The sequence below is a fragment of the Cyprinodon tularosa genome, unplaced genomic scaffold, assembly GCF_016077235.1.
Source record: "Cyprinodon tularosa strain WSP-4 unplaced genomic scaffold, ASM1607723v1 ctg366, whole genome shotgun sequence".
Taxonomy (NCBI): domain Eukaryota; kingdom Metazoa; phylum Chordata; class Actinopteri; order Cyprinodontiformes; family Cyprinodontidae; genus Cyprinodon; species Cyprinodon tularosa.
This window is the reverse complement of record NW_024039081.1, coordinates 638,016-658,003: the sequence shown is the minus strand read 5'-3', so window position 1 is coordinate 658,003 and position 19,988 is coordinate 638,016. Positions and strand designations below refer to the sequence as shown.

The following is a 19,988-nucleotide window of genomic DNA, read 5'->3' as shown; positions in this document are numbered from 1 at the left end:
TCGCCTCCTCCTCCCTTTCCTACTCCAGCACCTGCATTCTCATTCTCTACAGCAAACATAAAAAAAACGCAAATGTATAATTATGTAAATATCTATCATATTACTTATAATGTTCCTAATGTAACTGGTTACATTAAATCACTAATTCATTACGGGACCTTACCTCCCTCTCTCTCATCTTGTTTTACTGCTTCCCTGTCTCTGCTTCGTGTGAGGAATTTCCTGATATCCATCTACAAACCAATGCAGTAATTTTCAGTTAGTAGCCTATAAATCATGTGGTTTCACTGGGAAAATAATAAAATTGACAGGTAAGAAACATTACCAGAACTAAAAATGCGTCGCGGCCGCACAGTGTCCCATCCAACTCAGTTGAGAGCAGCGTGTTAATTTACCTGCAGTTCATGCAGTGACATGCGCTGACGTGGGGGCGCTAATACATCCTCAATTTGGAGTTACCAACACACTTGCTGCGCATTTGAGTAGAAATATACGTCTCCTTCCGTTGGAAATATCTAAATTGATGCGTTAAAAAAATGTATCACTGTTGCAAATATTCATGAGATTTATACTGGGGCACAGCTCATTTATACTGGGGCACGTGCCCCAGTAAATGGGGTCTGGCGACGCCGATGGTACTATTGGTCTACTCTGACTTTAACATTCACTCAGTGACAGGTACAAGAAAGAGATCCATGTTATGCACTTATTGGGTTTTACTCAACATATTAACAAGAAATGCACAAACTGGCATTTATTTTGGTATAGATATAGAACCACTGCTCAATGTGTATATTATGCAGAACCAGAACTTCTTTTGACAACACGGGAGGCCATTTGTCTCTGTCTGGCCACCTCTGTGAAAATGTTCTGGCTCCACCACTGATTGATACCCTCGTGTCTTTCTCCATCCTAACCTGTGCAAACTGTTCAGCAATCAACCAAACATCTGGGTCCATCAGGAGGTCAAAGGTCTCCTCAGAACAACTGGTTCTGCTGGTTCTCCTTTCATTGCTGGTAGCTGCTGTCATTGCTCTTGGAGTCACCTGTGAGTTTTAACATTTTGTGTTTTTTCTTAATATTATGCCTTTGCAACTTGCATTGTTTTTTTTCTGTAAAGATTTTAATACACGTGTTTAAGTTTGTTTTGCGTCATTTGTTTTAGATCAACTGTAGCAAAGGTGAATGGAAGATATTTTTGATGTGCAACTCACAAAACACAATTCATATACTTGTACTTAAGAATTTAAAGAGGTGTAATTTTTTTTGTAATTGTAACAGATTTAAAAAAAATCTGCAATTACAAAACAAAGTTAGAATGTACAAAAAGTTTTGCAACAATAGTTCTGGACAATTTGGAGCAAAACTGAGAACATAAGAGGTTTTTGATATTCAATTCAATTCAGTTTATTTATATAGCGCCAAATTCACAACACATGTCATCTCAAGGCACTTTACAGTTCAACCAGATCATACAGTCAAATTGATACAAAGTTTTCTATCTAAGGAAAACCAGTTGATTGCATCGACTCAAATACAATCCCTCACACTAAGCATGCTTGTAGCGACAGTGGAGAGGAAAAACTCCCTTTTAACAGGAAGAAACCTCCAGCAGAACCAGGCTCAGTGTGAGCGGCCATCTGCCGAGGCCGACTGGGGTTCAAGGAGACAGAAGCAGAGATACAAAAAGCAGCTGTAAAAGGCGGCCCCGTCCAGGAAACACACAGCCAGGCAGACAAGCTCCAAGGCAGCTCCCATGCCAGAGGACGAAGAGAGCACATCCAGCCAGTCACGGTCAGAGAAACAGGACCACACTGGAAAACAGGCCGATCTCCAACATCTATAAACAAGGGTGTTGATGGAAGCAGCACAGCTGATGTTTCTTTCCAGGATGACGTCACAGCCAAACAGGAACAGACGAGGCAAAGCTACTCTGAGGAAAAGCAGAGAGAGCAGAAGGTTAGAGATTGAACTAACAGATTCTGCAGTTAGGAGAACAGAGAGAGAATGAAGCAGAATGATGAAATGGGGGTCCCTATGTCCTCCAAAAGTCTAAGCCTATAGCAGCATAACTATAGAGATAGCTCAGGATAACCTGAGCCACTCTAACTATAAGCGTTATCAAAAAGGAAAGTTTTAAGCCTAGCCTTAAAAGTAGACAGGGTGTCTGCCTCACGGACTAAAACTGGTAGTTGGTTCCAAAGGAGAGGAGCCTGATAACTAAAAGACCTGCCTCCCATTCTACTTTTAGAAATTCTAGGAACCACTAGTAAACCTGCAGATTGAGAGCGAAGTGCTCTGTTAGGAACATAAGGAACAATCAGATCTCTGATATAAGATGGAGCTTGGCCATTTAAGGCTTTATATGTGAGAAGGAGGATTTTAAATTCTATTCTTGATTTAACAGGAAGCCAATGAAGAGAAGCCAGGATAGGCGAGATATGATCTCTCTTTTTAATTTTCATTAGAACTCTGGCTGCAGCATTTTGGATCAGCTGAAGGCTTTTAACTACAGTTTGTGGACTTCCTGATAGTAAAGAATTACAATAGTCCAGCCTTGAAGTAACAAATGCATGGACTAGTTTCTCAGCATCACCCCTGGACAGGATATTTCTAATTTTTGCAATGTTCCTCAGATGAAAGAAGGAAATTCTAGAAACCTCTTTGATATGGGATTTAAATGACAGGTCCTGATCAAAAATAACACCAAGATTTTTTACTTTATTATCTGAAATCAGTTTAATCCCATCCAAATGAAGTGACTGGCTAATCAGTTTCTTTTTCAGAGACTCTGGTCCAAAGACTATAACTTCTGTTTTATCTGCATTCAGAAGCAGAAAGTTAAGAGTCATCCAGGTTTTTATGTCTTCAAGACATGCCTGTAATCTATGTAATGGGTTAGCTTCATCTGGATTTATAGCCAGATATAGCTGGGTATCATCAGCATAACAGTGGAAATTAATCCCATGCTGTCTAATAACTCTACCAATTGGGAGCATGTATAAAGTAAAGAGAATTGGTCCTAGCACTGATCCCTGTGGTACTCCACAGGTAACCTTTGAGCGTGTTGAAGATCTATCATTAACATGAACAAACTGAATTCGATCAGATAGATAAGATTTAAACCAGTCTAGTGCTGTTCCTTTAATTCCAACAAAATATTCAAGTCTTTCTAAAAGAATATTATGGTCAACTGTATCAAATGCAGCACTAAGATCCAACAGGACGAGCACAGATACAAGTCCATTATCTGAGGCCATGAGAATATCATTAGTGACTTTCACCAGAGCTGTTTCAGTGCTATGATGAGCTCTAAAGCCAGACTGAAACTCTTCAAAAAGTTCATTATGGTGTAAGTGATCGCAAACTTGTTTGGCAACTACTTTCTCAAGAATTTTGGATAAGAAAGGAAGATTGGATATAGGTCTATAATTGACCAAGTCATCTGGGTCAAGAGACGGTTTCTTAAGCAGAGGTTTAATTACAGCAACCTTAAAAGCTTTAGGTACATATCCCTGTAACAGAGATAGATTAATCACATCTAAAATGGAGGAGGAGATCAAAGGGAATACCTCCTTAAATAACCTGGTTGGAACTGGATCTAACATACAAGTTGAAGGCTTAGATGAAGACAATAATTTTGCTAATTCAGAAAGTTCAACTGGATCAAAGCAGTCTAAACCCGGTTCAGATTCCATGACTACCTCAGGTACAATCGCGGATAGAGGAGTGCTTATGATTTTATTTTTAATAAGATCAATCTTATTTATAAAGAATCCCATAAAATCATTGCTGCTAAGAGCAGGTGGAATGGACGGTTCAACAGAGCTATGGCTCTGGGTGAGTTTGGCAACTGTATTAAAAAGAAATCTAGGATTATTCTTATTCTTCTCTATTAATGAGGAGAAGTATGCTGCTCTTGCTTTACAAAGGGTCCTCTTATACAGCATTAAACCATTTTTCCAGACTAGGAAGGACTCCCGCAGGCCTGTGGAGCGATATTTTCTCTCCAGTTTCCTAGCATTTTGCTTCAAAGTACGCAGCTCTGCATTAAACCAAGGAGCAAGCTTTCTATTTTTAACGGTTTTCATTTTCAAAGGAGCTGCGTTGTCTAAGGCAATACGCAGAGAACTAGCAACCCCATCAACAAAATCATCAACCTGTGAAGGGGAATAAGCCAAGCTTTTGCACTCTGCAGCACTGCTCAGCGACACAGAGGAGAGAGAAAGTGAAGCAGATTCTTTAAAATTTATAACTGCACTATCTGATAAAGATCTACTAAAATTGAACCTTCTTTTGGGGGAGGAGAACTCTGTTAAAGTAATCCTGAAGGTTATTAGAAAGTGGTCAGAGAGGACAGGGTTGTGAGGAAATACTGTTATTTCTTCACATTCTATGCCGTATGTCAGCACAAGATCCAAAGTATGAAAATGAGAATGTGTGGGACTATTCACATTTTGAACAAAGCCAATAGTGTCTAAGATAGCATTAAAGGCTGCTCTTAAGCTATCGCCTTCAATGTCAGCATGGATGTTAAAATCTCCCACTATGATGACCCTGTCAGTATTTAATACCAAATCAGAAAGGAACTCTGAAAACTCATCTAAAAATTCAGAGTAAGGACCTGGTGGACGATACAAAGTTACAAAAAGAAGAGGTTTTCTTGCCTTGAAATTTGGATCAGGGAAATTAAGGGTTAAATGTTCAAAAGAGTTGAAGGTATTAACTGTTTTGGGAGTAATCAGTAAGTCAGACTGGAAGATTGTTGCTACTCCTCCTCCTCGCCCAGAACTTCTGGGTATGTGAAAATTTAAATAGCTTGAAGGAGTTGCCTAATTTATGCTCACATAATCCTCTTGCTGCAGCCAGGTTTCTGTAAGGCAAAACAAGTCAATGTGATTATCACAAATCAAGTCATTAACTAGTAGACTTTTAGAGGAAAGCGATCTTATGTTAAACAGACCGCATTTAATTGTTTTAACTTTTTCCCCAATTGGAGTTATTTTGATTTTAATTAGATTATCATGATTTACTCCTTTGGGAATCTTTGCTAATTTATTAGATTTTGGTCGTGGACAAGACACTGTCTGGATGGAGTAAAGAGTGGGTAACAGTAGAGAAGCTGCAGAGATGTGTGTTAAACTACAACTCTGCTTCCTGGTCTGCACCCTGGGTGGTCAGGGTTTTGGAGGACTAATAAATGTGGCCAGATTCCTAGAAAGAAGAGCTGCACCATCCAAAGTGGGATGGATGCCGTCTCTCCGAATCAGACCAGGCTTTCCCCAAAAGGATTGCCAATTATTAATGTAGCCCACGTTGTTTTCAACTTGTTATGCAACTTGTAGAACAGAATTTGTTTACTTGTACTTAACATTTGAACAGGTGTAAATAAAAATGTGTGCTTTTATTCGATGAATACAAAACTTAAAGGAAAATTCCGGTTTTTAACACTTTTAGCCCCTTTTCTGTAGTGTCCAGGATGAAATCGAATGATCGACACCAAAATTTTGACGATTGGTCCTGTCTCTGCTATTTGGCTCATGCAGAATCCCCCCCTGGCTGCTTCAGAATGGCTTCCATAGTGCATGTCCGATAATGGCTCTGTTCGAAAACCTAGGACGGGTCCTCCAAGGACGCGGTCTACCTAGACTGGATCCTTCTAAGTCCTTGAAAATAAGGAGACCGGAAGAGTTTTGGCTGTGAATTCGACCAGGTCCACCCTTCGGCGGGTTTTACCGCCGTATGCTCTGTTGCTTAGCAACCGTGAACGTTGACACACAAAGCAGGAAAAGAATGAATACAGAAGTTTTCAAAACTGTTTATTTATTTCTTTTTTATTGTGAAGTGAACAAAGACTACACTCACAAGAATCCAGAGTGGAATAAAGGTTCATACCACCGGGAGCAGGAACAAATAAAATCAAATGTAATGATAGAAACCTTAGTCAGTTAAATAAAATGCTGCTGTCATTTTGCACATCTCTGATGCTGCTGCTATTTTCTAATATCCATTACTGTAAAAATGTCCATAGCTGCATATTGGTTATTTATTCCCCAGTTTTATATTGTTAAAACACTTTACAGTATTTTATTGTTTATATTTTAACTCTTCCCTATCATGTTATTCTTATACATTTTTCTAAGGTCCACATTTGTGTGACCATTTTCAATAATCTTTCTGCTGCTGTAAATTTTTCCATTGTGGGAAAATAAAGGGATTTTCTATTCTATTCTATAAAAGGGGTAGAAAGATATAAGTAAATCTAAACAATATATTTATAAAAAATATATCTGCAAAATCTCTAATATTCAACAACAAAAAATACGAAGTTAAGCATATTGTGCAAAACAGCAATAAAAAGATAAAAATCCTATCAGATTTATAGTCCCCACTCTGCAGATTTATTAGAATCTGTCCTTAAATTACAGCCAAACCCATTTACACAGTAACAGACTTAAACCTTTAGATAAACCAAACATTACCGCCACATATCTGACTCAGTAACCATTAAATAACTATTTTCATTCATTTCAGACGGAACTATTCACAGAGTTGTATTATATTAAACTGAACTTCCAATTTTCACCACTGTTCGGCGCCAAGTAACCTTTCCTCTGATCACAGCTTGCTTGGTCTCGCAATGAATCCTGGGTAAACCAAGGATAGCGAGGATACATCGGACCCGTCCTTCAGGCAAAAAGAAGGACGCATTTTAAGGCCGCATAACGAGGACTCTTGGAATCCGACCAGACCTCGGCGCCGCGCTATGACGTAATCAGCCTTCGAATCCGGTCTTCTAAGGATGCGTCCTAGGTTTTCGAACAGAGCCATGGTCCTTAAAACAACCTTAAACGTTCTTTTTTTAAAATATGCTACTCACCGGGTCGTCAGCGCTGTTCAATGACGTTCCAAAAAAAGTTTCGTGAAGAAAAACCGTTCCTGTCTTGTTTGACACCTAAATGTACTGAGTTGCCGCCATGTGATTGGCTGCTTAGAAATTAAGTGTTAACGAGCAGTTGGACAGGTGTACCTAATAAAGTGGCCGGTGAGTGTATATTTCTCCACCTCCTGAAGCAAAAAATAAGTCCAGGATTTATTCTTGGCCTCATTTCTGTCCTCTAAAGATGTTAAAGTGACATTAATGGTGTCATGTTGGGGTTCAGGTTTCTAACCCACATGCAGAACACCAAGGAGTCAGAATAAAAGTTTAACAGTTTATTGAAGATAAACACAAGGTTAGTTGACAGATACTGGAATCAGATCCGGGACTGGTCACAACAGGCTCTCTGCAGAGAGGGACAGTTAGGTTAGCCAGGCAGCTAATGATCAGATAGCTGAGAGAATGTGCAGATCTGTACCTGTTCAGAGATTCAGGCTGAGCGGCTGAGGGAGGGAACCAGGAGGGTCTAGAGACTGATCGACGGCAGAGGGCTTGGCAGCGACAGGACCTGGCTTCAGGCTTGTAGTGTTCAGAGCTTCTCCAAGACTTTCTTGGAGGAAGGTAGGGAGATCCAGACAGTTTGATCTTCAGGTTTGTAACTGAGAGCAGGCAGGCAGGTTTCCAGTAGAGATGCTCTTCCAGAGCTTCAGGTTTCAGTCAGGTTCTTCCTAGGAAGCAGAGAGGACAAAAAACTGATTAGGTTCAAGTCAGGCTTTCGGGGAGTCAGAGAATCAGGCAGGCTGGTTGGCTCAGGCTCGCTAACCGTAACTGGCTTAACACTCTGGTGCTGAAGAGTAGTCCTGTCGCTGCTTATATGCTGGTCTCCCTGATGAGCAAATCAGCCGCAGGTGTGGTAGTCAGCTTCAGCTCCAGGAGACCTAGGGCGCCCTCTGCTGGAGAAAGGTGGACAGATCTCCAGATCCCAACAAATGGGCAGACAGACACAGTTAGTTCAGTTGAGACTTCTTCATTCTGACTCAGTGAGGTCTTTGTTCTGATCTGTTTTAAACTAAGATGTATTCACACTTACAATGCACAAATAGTTTTGAAACAAAATAACCTTCATAGATTTTCCTGTTTCAAACCTTCCAACAAACCAGACTTGTTCAATATCTGTCTGATTTTCTCATTTTGTTAATCTTCATGATAAGGCCTATGCAGATTACATGAACAACTTTCTAACTGACTTACTATGATTTTAACTATTTTGGTTTTGTCTTTTTGATCAAACAGGGTCCTTTATGAATCAAAGAATCCAAACCTTAACTGAGGAGAATGGAGCTCTGAGGAGAAATCTCTCAGGTGAGATTGTCAGGATTTTACGGTTTCTTAAATGTTTAGACTGAACGTTTCGATTCAAAACCTTCAGAACAGAGGCATTTATTATTATTTTAGGTTAAACTGTGAACCAGTTATTTAAAAACTGACCATTTGTTTTTGTTTTATGATAAATCCCTCATTAATGTTTTAGTTTTGTTCTATGCAACTGCTCTGCAAAAGCAGAATGCAATTTAAACTTTTACCTCTTTCATAAAAACAGACTCTGAAACTAACAATTCTACACGTATATTTCTCCACCTCTTGAAGCAAAAAATAAGTCCAGGATTTATTCTTGGCCTCATTTCTGTTCTCTAAAGATGTTAAAGTGACATTAATGGGCAGACAGACACAGTTAGTTCAGTTGAGACTTCTTCATCCTGACTCAGTGAGGTCTTTGTTCTGATCTGCTTTAAGCTAAGATGAATCCGAAGTGTGAAGCAGACTGGATGGCACATGGAGGAAGCCTTTATAAGTTCAACACCATGAAGTCCTCCTGGACTGAGAGCAGATATTCCTGCATAGCTCAGGGAGGAGACCTGGTGAAGATCGACAGCAGAGAAGAGCAGGTATGAAACACTGCTGCCGGTTCATGTTTTCACGGGTTTTCCCATCATCATGTTTCTTCATGATGATGCTAAAGACAGAAAAGTCTCTTAGATACATTTTCATCAATTTCTTCTGTTCAGATGTTCCTGTTAGAAAATCTCAGAGAAATGCTGAATGAAGGCAAGGAAAAGTTCTGGATCGGACTCAAAAACTCAGGGACAGATGGGTGGTTGTGGGTGGATGGATCACCTCTGAACGAAAGGTTGGATTGTGGTGAAAACATGTTTGTTCATTTCCAGTATAAAAGCCACAGTTTTTATTTCTGCTGTTTCTGTTCTTTATCTTTTAGTTTGACATCTTGGACTAAAAACAAGCCAAATAGCAGAAAAGATAACAGTAAAGCTGGAGAAGACTGTGTAAAGATGGGACTTAAAGGAGGAACTGATGATTCAAAGTGTTGGGGTACTAATCCGTGTAATTCTTCTTACAAGAGTATCTGTGAGAAACCTTGTCAATAATCATCCATCTGTGTATAAAGTTCACTTCGTTCTATAAAACTGAGAGAAACACAACAGCAGCTGCAGATGCTTGTTTTATAAAATGATGGGTCCATTTCAAGAAGCAGTTTCAGCAAAGTCAGCATCAAATGATTACTCTGAAATCTTGATGGGTTCCTGAAGTTAAGGCAGCTCTTTTGTTTCCCGTCTTCCTCTACTGAATGAACTAATTAATCCAGGTGTGCCTGGCCTCAGTAACAATGAAGAAATTAGTCAAAGAGCCCATTTGATCCTCATGTAAAGGACATCCCATGTTTGTGTTATTAACATCTAATGTGTCTAACAGACCGACTGATCTTTTTTAAACTACAACAGAACTCAAACCTTTGGCTTTAAGGAGGGCAGAGACAGAGGACACTCTGTTAATTTAGGAAAACCCGATTCTGACCAGTTTAGCTCAGGCGAGAATATTACAATAGTACGGTAATAATAAACACAGACACATAGGTTAAAAATGCTTCCTTTGTAATACAGAAAACTCAGTTTTCATGATTTCATGGTTAACAAACTTAAACTGAGACTGGATTTCCACCCAATACCTGTAGAGAACTATATAAGGATTACGCCATATTATATCAGTTTCCCAACATCTGTAAGATGAAAAAGTAGTGGACTCAGAATTTTCCTAAATGCACATTGAACAGTATTGTACAGATATTATCACTAGAGGAGCAGATATGTCCCAGAATGTTTTAGACATGGTCTCCCCAAAAAGTATGATTAAGTTTGTTTTGGAGGCGAGAGAAAACAAAGATGGTGCAGGAATCATGCAGGGAGCCAGAGTCATGTGACCAACTGGAAATGAAAAGTAGGGGTCATCTGTCCAAGCGGTCAGTTAACTGAATGCCCTAAAAAGTCCACTATATATTCCCCCGATCTATATGGTAATTGAAGGTTTATGGTTCAGGGTGGATAATCAGACACTGCCTTTGATTTTTCTTTAAATCGGCTTCGTGAAATTGACCTATTGTCACAAACATTTAAAGATCCCTTCAGGCACATTAAAGATCAAATTCTCCAGTTTTTGTATTATTATTGCTTTAGTTGTTCCTGAGGAGGAGAACACCAAGAGATCGGCTCAGAAGCTCTGCGTTACAAACAGGAACCGGATCTGGAAGAACCTGCAGCAGAACATGTCTGTCAGAGTTTTACAGAGGATTAAATCCTGCTTCAGATCTACAGGAGAACAGTTCATATCTTCCTCTCTGTTTCCAGCTGCAAACTGAGGTTCTAACAGGTTTGGATCCTTTATAAGAAACAGAACAGCTTCTCCTCTGGTTTCACTGCTTTAGCTTCCTGATTAACAGAGTTTAGAGAAATCCTCATTAACAGAAGTTTAAACTGAATCAGTTCATGTTCACAGTTCACCTGCTGAACATTTGGAACTAAAGTCAAAGTCCCAACAGGAAGTAGTTCCTGTTCATTCATCCATTCATCTATAACATAAAGTCACATGTATAAAATATGTAGGTGATGATGTCATATGGATCATGCTAACTGCAGCATGACATGTATGTACTTCTGCAGCATTTGCAACATGGCCTCTGAGAGCTCAGGTTTTCATCTCCATGTAGAAAAATAAAGATCAGATCCACCATCAGAGCTCTAGCATTCATATTCTCAGCTTAAAGCACAGCAGCTGTTGATGTAACTGTCAGGATTATGAATAAAGTTTTATTAAATGTAAGAAATTCTAAAACTGTTAAACTGAATTGCTTCATAATGCATAATAAAAATTATCTTATAAAAAAAGAGAGACTCCAGATTTAATGGATGGATGGATGAATGGATGGATGGATGGATGGATGGATGGATGGATGGATGGATGGATGGATGGATGGATGGATGGATGGATGGATGGATGGATGGATGGATGGATGGATGGATGGATGGATGGATGGATGGATGGATGGATGGATGGATGGATGGATGGATGGAAATAACATTATCAACATAAAAATCAAGAAAAAGGAACACACTACAAATTATTCATTTCCAGCGAAGAAAGATAACTAGTCTTGTTTTAGATGTTAGTTTCTACTTTTAATTATCCAAATAACACTAGAATTTTAATTAAAGAAACCTTGTTTACTGAATTAATTTCGCTTCAAGGAGACACCCCCCTTCCCCTAATTGGCAATTCAGAACACAATTTTGTCCTCTAAAAGTCTCAGCACACCCCTTTTGTCAAAAGACAGCCAGCAACAGCAGGCTCCATTAGGAGATGGTCTCCTGAGATTGAGGAGGTCCTGAGACACTGCATGGAAACCACATCCCATGAGGTGGTTTCCATGCAGTGATGGGCATTGAGGGGCAGTCCCAATGCATAACTGACAAATTTAATGTATTTATATAGCACCAATCCAGAACACATGTCCTCTCAAGGCATTTTACATAAATATTACAATCAGATTGGTTAAAAGTTTCCATCAAATAAAAACCATTTGAATGCACAGAGTAGGGATGGGCGATATGGACTAAAAAATTTATCACGATAATTTCTAGGTTTTACCACGATAACGATAAGTGACGATAAAAAACAAAACAAAAACACAATATCAGCCTAATATATCAAACCAATCAAACAAGCCTGAAATATGAGTACAAATTTCACATTTATTTAAATGCTACACAGCAAATACAACTTGGCTTATAAAAGTTTCAAAGTAGTGCAACTGTAAATACAACCTGATAAATTGAGAAACAGAACTTAAAAGTATTTCACTGAAAATTAAAACTAAAAAATGTGCAAATGGCAGGATAAATAAAGGGAAAAAACTGAAAAATTTAAATACTAAAATAGAAAAAAGGTCAATAAATTCCAACAAACATGTAAAACCTGAAATACTTTGTGCAAAAATTTAAAAATAAGACTAGCAGCATCGTCGGCATGTTAAACAATGAAATAAAAATAAATAATTTCAATAAACTTAAAAAGAATATAAAAACTGAAATACCTCTCTGTGCAACAGTGTATAAATAAGGCTGACAGGAGCATCTGTATGTGCCTTACACCTTTAGATTTTTGGTTAGAAAGACCAGCATATCAACTGTGGCTGGTTTCAGAAGAGATCGCTGGCAAGTTACCACATTACCTCCAGCACTGAAGACCCTTTCTGAGGCTGTACTTGTTGCAGGGATGCACAGGTACCTCTTTGCTAACTGACTCATCAGAGGGAAATTCACCTCATGCACTTTCCACCATGCAAGTGGATCGCTCTCACTGTCTGCCAGTTGTCCAAATAAATAACTGCTTAGTTCGGCCTCAACTCTGTCACTGTAAGAGACACTGGTGGAGGCTTCAGCAGCAGCTGCTTGTTTCAGAAAGCTTCCCAGACTCTTCCTCTGTTTCTTCCTCTGTTGTCTGTCCTCAGTTTCTTGACCCTGGCCTGTTTCAGCAGACTGAGGTGATGTTTCAGAGGCGGCAGCAGCAGCAGCAGCAGGGCCACTTGGCATGGCAGACACAGGTTCCCCCTCTGTGACCACTTTGGCTTTGATGACCTGGATCTCTTCCTGACTTAGGTGCTGTGTACGAAAGCGTGGATCCAGAAATGGTGCCATGTTGATCAGCTCCACAACATCTGGGTCACTGTATTTTGTTGTAAGATAGTCCAGTACTGACTTTTTGATGGTTTCGATGAGATCAGAATCTTCATCCTTCTCCTGTAGAAGCTTGCTACTGAAAAGGTAAAGAATAGGCGTCAGGCATGACACTGTCACATAACTCTCTGAGGAGAGGGCATCTGTGAAATCAAGCAGAGGTCCTAATGCCTTGCTGACAGCATCTTGCCACTTCAGCACCAGATGCCTGGTTGACCGTTCAGCAGCCAGGACTTGTGTGATGGCCTTTTCTTGTTCAAGAAGCCGCTGAATCATCCTCTGCCTGGAGCCCCATCGTGTTGGAGATTCGGTCACCAGTTTATGTTGAGGAAGTCCAAGCTCCTCTTGTGCAGCTTTAAGAGCACGTTGCCTTTTCCAGCTATGTGAAAACAAGCTGACTATCTTCTTGCTGACTCCCACAGCTCTGTCAATCCTGCTGTCCCTCATGCTTCTCTCAGGGGGAAAACACACACACAAAAACCAAAACAATGAATGATAATTCATACATGCTTCCAGAATTTTGAGATATTAATCATGTCTGTCAGTAGATTGATTTCCTAATTTCTGATTGGGCGATATGTTGTTAAACATGGTAATATTACACATCACGATTGTAAAAAGAAATGTAAAAAGGGCAAGCAGAAATGTAAAAAAAAAAAAAATAAAGGACAAAAAAATAAATAAGGTAAATATTACAAAAGCAAATAAATAAAGAAGCTAATTAAAAAGAGTTATATACAGTTATGTCTCACTGTATAATTTAATTTCTACTTATATTTATTTGTTGATTGTGTTTTTGTTGGCAATTTATTGTATGCTTATATATTTATTGAGCATTTATTTCTGTATTTATTTTTAAATATGGCAGAGTTGGTCCTCCATATGTACCAGCGTCCCAGTGCAATGGAATTCTGCTCATGAGGACACAGGTTAAAAGAAAAAAACTTTTAGCTTCAGCAAAAATGCTCTTAACAGAGGCTTTGTTAAACCTCTCATCTTGCTGTTGTTTAGCAACGGTAGATGCCAAGACTAGATTAGAACTTTGGAGTGCGCAGGAAGAATGATAAAAAAAAAGAATCGATAGAAAACATAAGCTGTGACCTTAAACGCAATTAATTGCAAGTAGTACTGTTGAATAAAAATAATGCAAGCACACAAATTAGAACACTCAGAAATAAGAAGGAAGGAGACATTACGAGATTTACTCACCAACAGCAATGTGCAGATTATGTCCGAAGCAGGACAGCCTTGTCCACTTGTTCAACGCGACTGCCTTGACAACGTTGGCCCCACTGTCCGTGGTCAGGCACACCTGTTTGGCCTCGTCAAGTTTCCATTCTTGTAAAAATTGTTTCAAACCACTCGCAATATTTTCACCCGTGTGGTCCTCCGGGAAAAAACTCGTCTGTAGGCAGCTGCTATTTAAACTCCAGTCATCTGTTATGTAGTGCACCGTAAGACTGATGTATGGCTCAGTCGCTCGGCTGCTCCACATGTCTGTGTTTGAAGCAAAAAACGTCACTGTTGATAGCTTCGCTTGTAGCCCATCACGCCACTCGTCATACATCTTAGGCAAGGCTGTCTTGGAAAAATATTTCCGTGAAGGCATCTTATATCGTGCGTCCATTTTGTGGACCATACGCCTGAAACCCTCCTTCTCCACAGATTGAAGCGGCAACATATCTTTAGCCAGGCAAAACGCAACGGCCTCTGTTAACTCTTTCCATCGCTTGCTTTGGCTATCATACGGTGTGGAATGAGAAAACGCGTCGGCAAGTTTTGTTTGATTTGAAGTTGGTTTCTTAAAAGAGGTTTTCGTCTAGGCTTCTGCTGCATCGCAGCGCATCTTCTGACTAGCTTCATATTCCGGTTTGTGTTTGTGTTTTAGGTGGGGAAATAAATTTGTAGTGTTGCTGTCCTTTGTCGTCACAGGTTGTCTGCAAACTTTGCATAATACGACTTTCTGCTCCGTATCAGACTTTTTGAATCCAAACCAGTTCCAGATAACGGAGCTGGAGCCTCTTTTAGGAACCAGGTCTTGCGGCACTTCTCCTCCACCTTCCGCCATGTTTGTTGTTTGCGCATGGATCGCACGTGGGTTGGACTGCAGGTGTGTCACGCCCAGTACACGTCACCGGCGGGAGTTTATCGTTTTTATCGCGAGATGACAAATTGTTACCATGAGGAATTTCTTTGACGATATATCGCACACGATAACATATTGCCCATCCCTAGCACAGAGTCAGCATCATGACTACCTGAATGTCTGGTGGATGTAGTCTCTTCTGCTAAGACTATCCGTTTTACCAGACAAAGCTTTACTCAGTAGGAAAAAGGTGGTCTTCCAGAACAAAGACAGAGAGACAATTAGATCAGCAAAGGTGGAGGTGAAACAGTGACTTAAAGAGGCTAAACACACCTACAGGGGGAAGGTGGAGCTGTAGCTTAGGGTCAACAACAAGAGGGAGGTTTGGCAGGTTTGAACAACATCACAGCCTTCAGAATAAAATCCGGAACAAAGACTCAGCCTTCTCCTCACCGAGTACATCTCTGACTTCTGTTACAACTATGAGCTGTTTCACATACACTAGTATGCAGATGACAGCCATCATGGGGTGTATCCAGTATGCCAGGGAGAGCTAGAACAGGAATCTGGTGGACAACTCTGTTGTCTGGTGTAGAGAAAACCATCAGCAGCTCAATACCTCTGAGACAGAGGAACTGGTCATAGACTTCAGGAAATCTGGACCATTCCCAGTTCTGATGGAGGCAGAGGAGGTTGTTCTTGTAGAAAAGTATCCCAGGCTGTCGCTGGACAACAAGCTAGATTGGGCATGCAACACATCTGACCTGTACAAAAGCTCCTTCCTTCAGAGGCTCCGGTCACTTAACATCTTCAGGAAACTTCTGCAGATGTTCTGCCAGCCGGTGGTTGGGGATGGGGAGCAGCAGAAGGGTAGAGGTGGACGGTAATGCTTGCGATACAGCAGCCCAAGAACATCTCAATACCTGCCCCCCTCCGCTGGCTGGTGCTTTGGCCCGCCGGAGCATTGGTGATGCTCTGTGTTTGGGGGTAGATGCCTGGTTGGGTGCCGGCGTATTCCTGGCAGCTGCTTCACAGGATCTGTTCCCTTGGGTCTCGGTTGGGCCTCCCACCGGGGGGCAGGACGCCCCTGGAGTATTGGGGCCCATGGCTAGTTCCACTAGAGGGTGACTGCCGGCAGAGCCCAAGGGGCTCCCCCCTCCTGGGGGCTTCGGCATTGAGGCGGCAGGGGGATTTCCTTGGGGCTGTCTTTCTTCTTCCCTTGGTGGGAGGGCAGATTTCCTGTGTTAGCCCCTTCTGGGCGCCTTTGCTCTGGGGGTTTATTTGTGCATCTGGGGTTTTGGGTTCCCTGGCATCTGCCTCGGTGCACTTGGAAGGCTGGGTTTTTTTACATATTTTTTCCTTTTTCCTGTTATTCCTTTCTTCTTCTTACAATGCAGTGTCCATATAATCTGTAATACTCCCTGCATGAATTATAATAAAGATATTTATATGCATAAATCAAGCGGAATACCATGGCAAAAGCCGTACTGCTCCTCTTGTGAAAGCAAAATCTGTTGGGTCCTTTTTTGGCATCAAGACAATAATTCTTATTGCCACATTGCCAGACAGGACACTGTAAAAAATAAAATAAATTTAAAAAAAAGAGATCTATTATCAAGCTTTAAAACCTGTATGCGATGATCGCTTCAAAAGGTTGTCGTATTGATACACAAAATTTATACTATGACCACATTTGTGTCCCATTTATTTATTTTATAACAATTACATAACAAATATATAACCTATAAACAAACTATCACATTATAAAGCATAGTATTATTATTTCAAAATAATAATGTTATGACTACTACACAGTAAATGTTGCAGTGTAAAACACTTGAAGAGTACATTTTGTCCCACACTAATTCAGAGTGGGACCAAATGTACTCTTGAGTGTTACTTTGTCATTAGTTGTGACTGTGAGTGCATGATTGTATCTCTCTGTGTTACCGTGCGACAAACTGCCAATCTAACCAGGTCTTGTTTTCTTGCTCTTCGTTTATAGTTTATTTAGAGTTCCGTAGGAGTGATTGTGTCTGTCTTTGCTGTGTTGTTTATAGAAAAACTATTTCCAAGCTACAAGCCAAAGGTAAGTTACATCTGAGTCTGAGTTTTTTCTTGTTCTTACATACCTCTTTTTTAAAAGATGATGCAAGGACCAGATATATTTGCTAATTTACGCCTCAAGGCATCAGATAAACCCATCATTTCGTTTTATAGAGTTTAGAATCTTGCGGTTTGCAAAGTAAGATCCTGTTTAGAGCAACTGCTGCTTGATCAGATACCAAATTCTGCAAACTGGAATCTTCTGTTAACTGCAGAGAGCAAGGAATAAACTAAACATTTATTGCATGTTGATCACAGCTGATGAGCGAGATGAGATAAAGTAGAGGTAAACACATATTGATGAGTTGAGTCCACAGGAACATTCAGGATATATAATGTTAAAACCTGCAATTTTATCAACAACTTACTGGAGATAAGCAGCAGTTTATATCAAATTCTAGGACTAATATTCTAGAATGTATAAATTGTAGAATATATTGATATATTCTAAAACTACGCTGATCAATATGACTGCATGTAAGAGTAGCTTTGCTCTTTTAAAGTTACAGCAAAACATAATTGAAACTTTGATTCAACACTATTTTAAATCATTTCAGATTATCAGTATCTCTTGAAATGAAACGCAGCACCATTTTTATTCTGACTGTTTAAAACCAGCTAATCTTCAATGATTAGTGTTCATTAGTGTTCATTAGTGTTTGAATTCAATCAAAGATTACCTGAACTGAATGTAAAACAGTTCAATGTTTGTAAATTATTCTTACAAAGAGCCTCATTATAAAAACATCTGACTAGGAAGAAGACATAAGATAATCATATAAACCCGCCCCCCAAACCCTGCCGCCCTTAAAACTCTAATAGATGAAATGGCTTTGACAAAAGCTGTGAACCAGGAAGCTTTCAAAAAGCTCGTATTAAAGGTTCAGAGAGAGACAGGAGGCCTTTGAAAAGTTTATCTGACGTCCAGACAGGGGAGAGGACCCACCGATGGTGAGTTTAAATTATTTTATTTTCCAAATACTTAAACTCTGCGCTGAGTATTCATCTTTTCATTCCCTCATTTGACTCAGGAAACTGATTTTCTAGTTGAAACTTTTTTTCGACTATTTATTAATGTAAGGCATCGGACTGAGGACCCAAAATTCAACCATACACATTGTAGGCTGTTAAACTATTTATTCACTGAGCTATACAGGCAACGCAGGGAACTGATCAGCAACAGATTCATGAAGCTATGGAGACTAGAGATCAGGTTAGTGGCTGAACTATCCTTAGGTTTTAATGGATCAATAAGAAAATAAGACTTTAACCTTCTCAAAGTCCCAAGGGAGGAAAGGGGACTAGATATTGGCTCCTCTGTGAGTCTCAGAGAGAGGGTATAGACAAGGCATTGGTCAGGAGGCAGAAACAAGGTCTAAGTCCAAAGATCAAAAGTATTTGTATGGTCCAGCAAGAGCCAGACAACCATGAGGCAGAAACATGCTCAGAATCAGGTAAGGCAGAGAAGCAATGCTGGATATCTACTAGCCGAGAACTTTCAGTTATCTAGCACTGTCAGCATGCTAGAGACCTTCTTATAAAGGCTGGGTGACAGGAGCGAACAATGACTGTTAATGAGGTTAGGATTGAGTGGTGCAGTGGAATGAGTTTCCAATCACATCCGGAGACAGAATATGGAAGTGAGCAGAATGATGAAATAGGGCTTTTTATGTCCTCCTGCACTCTAAGCCTATAGCAGCAGAACTATAGAGATAGCTCAGGATAACCTGAGCCACGCTAACTAGAAGCTTTATCAAAAAGGAAAGTTTTAAGCCTAGCCTTAAAAGTAGACAGGGTGTCTGCCTCACGGACTAAAACTGGTAGTTGGTTCCACAGGAGAGGAGCCTGATAACTAAAAGATCTGCCTCCCATTCTACTTTTAGAAATTCTAGGAACCACTAGTAAACGAAGAGCGAAGTGCTCTGTTAGGAACATAAGGAACAATCAGATCTCTGATATCAGATGGAGCTTGGCCATTTAAGGTTTTATATGTGAGAAGGAGGATTTTAAATTCTATTCTGGATTTAACAGGAAGATAATTAATCCAGGAGAGAGATATCTCTCTTTTTATTTTTTTTTTATCAGAATCATGTAATCAGAACACAGGAACACTCAAATAAGTCTCACCAATCGCTCGAAATTATTTAGTACTGAAGACTGGTCTGAAGGCTTATCTGATCCACCACTAATGCTGGGGGATCAGATAAGCAGGTTATGAGAACTGGGCGGAGCTAAGCAGGTGCGGGAAATGAGTAATCAGACCAGCCATCAGTGCCAAGATCATAAAAGTTACATTAATTTTGAAAAAATGCAGATTAGGATAAATAATTTCCTGGCTGAAATTTAAAGGCTAAAACTGTTTGAAAAAGTATAAAGGATGGATGGGGCCAGATATTAGGATAATGACCCACCTGTTCTCAGCTGCATTTACGTAGATTTTGTTCAAAATTTAAAATTTGCCGCGGCAGACCAAACCAGATGAAAGTGCGCATTCAGCTCGGCAAAGAACTCATGCTCTTCCTCAACACTGAAGTCCTCAGGCATTTTTCTTTCGTTGTTTCTTTCTTTGCACAGGTAAACAGCAAATTTCTTCTTCTACGCTTGCATTATCGGCAGAGCAGACGCTGAATGCGCACTTTTGTCTGGTTTGGTCTGCCGCGGTTTCCGTAGACTCGTGAACTCGCAGGTGCGCGCTTTTAGGAAATCCTATACACTACTGTTTATGCTCTAAAAACATTCTAAATGACTTCGTTTCGAGTAAATTATGGACGCTACCCACTCAGGACACTTGGAATACATTGGACGAGCAGTATGGAGGAATATTGACACGTTT

The 19,988-nt window shown here is 40.1% G+C and overlaps 1 protein-coding gene across 1 annotated transcript in view; it reads left to right on the top strand.

Annotated features, from left to right (window-relative positions):
• The window catches only part of LOC119790490, a 30,624-nt gene that overhangs the window by 3,551 nt on the left and 7,085 nt on the right, over window positions 1-19,988 (top strand). Inside the window, exons 3-7 of the mRNA XM_038296034.1 lie at window positions 935-1,048; window positions 8,174-8,242; window positions 8,675-8,826; window positions 12,738-12,841; window positions 15,645-15,919. Coding sequence (XP_038151962.1) covers window positions 935-1,048; window positions 8,174-8,242; window positions 8,675-8,826; window positions 12,738-12,841; window positions 15,645-15,919 — 714 coding nt within the window. The remainder of the gene's footprint in view (window positions 1-934; window positions 1,049-8,173; window positions 8,243-8,674; window positions 8,827-12,737; window positions 12,842-15,644; window positions 15,920-19,988) is intronic.